At 49.6% G+C, this 1,545-nt stretch overlaps 1 protein-coding gene across 1 annotated transcript in view; it reads left to right on the forward strand.

Moving 5' to 3' along the window:
* Nucleotides 1–1,239, forward strand: part of LOC106574043 (multiple PDZ domain protein) — a 129,343-nt gene extending 128,104 nt beyond the window's left edge. The window contains exon 20 of the mRNA XM_014149565.2: nt 1–1,239. This exon is cut by the window's left edge and continues 63 nt beyond it. Within this exon, the coding sequence (XP_014005040.2) occupies nt 1–84 (84 nt within the window). The 3' untranslated portion in view covers nt 85–1,239.
* The last annotated feature ends 306 nt before the right edge of the window (nt 1,240–1,545 follow it).

The raw sequence follows: 1,545 nt of genomic DNA on the forward strand, positions 1-1,545 counted from the left end.
AGTCTGGAAGGGACCACACACGAGCTGGCTGTGGCCATACTGAAGAGACAGAAAGGGGCCGTCACCCTGGATGTGCTGTCCTAGCTCACACACTCTCTACCCCTTCAACTGGCTTGAACTTCCCCACATGTTGAGAGGAGTTGACCAACAACTTCAGCCCGTCTTCAGTCCGTCTTCAGCCCGTCTTCAGCCCGTCTTCAGCCCGTTAACGTGAAGGGGACATTGGTTCTGGAAGGATTCAGTCAATAGTTAACACAGGTGGTTGAACCATGGGAAATAAGAGGACTGTATATGGGGGGTTGCAGGAAGTAGGGACACCTCATTTCCTGTGTGCCATCTTAGGAGCTTCACTGTGAGGGCGGTTCAATCGCTGTACTGACTGGATACATGACTCAAAATGGTGAACGTTTGGATATTATGAAGCGAGGAAGCGAAGTGGGAAGCTTTATATGTGAACGATGTGAACATCAGATCTCTTTGTGTCATTTCAACTTTGTGTGATCACACATCATAGAACACTGATAGAGCAATATGAATTGTTCAGTTGGTTAAGGAGGTCTCTTCACCGTTAGCCTAGCGTTAGCTTAGCATCTCCCTTACGGGGAGACACTGGTTAGCCGTTAGCGATGTTAGCTGCAGGTACTGCTAATGTGCAAACTGTGAGGAGGAATGGTCTCGGCAGGACACACCAAACTGGAACAGATACTACACACACACACATGCACAATAGGCTAGTTAGTCACTGTCAGGTTGACACATTCTCATTCATCACAGATACTTGTCCATTTGTCTCATATCATGTCATACTTGTTGCAAACAGACAACTTAAACTCCTAGTGACTGGTTCTTGTACAACACTACTCAGTTCAACAGAGATTAGGCTAGACATGGCCAAAGGAAGGAGAAATGCATTCTATAGTAACTGGTAAACACTTCTAATACACTTCATAGCATGCTCGTAAGAATGACATAACTCTGTCTGTAGACATTCAAAGGCAGTTATAAAGGCCACCCAACTACCGGCTGGTGTCACTATACAGTACCTTGTCCTGCAAGAAGTTGCTGTAGGAAGCTTCTTTAATCATTTTTTAACCTCTTTTTCTCCCCAATTTCATGATATCCAATAGGTAGTTACAGTCTTGTCTCATCGCTGCAACTCCCGTACAGACTCGGGAGAGCCGAAGGTCGAGAGCCGCACGCCCTCCGAAACACAACCCAACCAAGCCACACTGCTTCTTGACACAACGCCCACTTAACCCAGAAACCAGCCACACCAATGTGTCGGAGGAAACACCGTACACCTGGCGTCCGTGTCAGCGTGCACTGCGCCCGGCCCGCCACAGGAGTAGTCGCTAGGTCGCGATGGGACAAGGACATCCCTGCCGGCCAAACCCTCCCCTAACCCAGACAACGCTGGGCCAATTGTGCGCCGCCCCATGTGTCTCCCGGTCGCGGCCGGCAGCAACAGAGCCTGGACTCGAACCCAGAATCTCTACTGGCACAGCTAGCACTGCGTGGCAGTGCCTTAGACCACTGCGCCACTCG

This window comes from Salmo salar, chromosome ssa16, assembly GCF_905237065.1.
Source record: "Salmo salar chromosome ssa16, Ssal_v3.1, whole genome shotgun sequence".
In the NCBI taxonomy this organism is placed as follows: domain Eukaryota; kingdom Metazoa; phylum Chordata; class Actinopteri; order Salmoniformes; family Salmonidae; genus Salmo; species Salmo salar.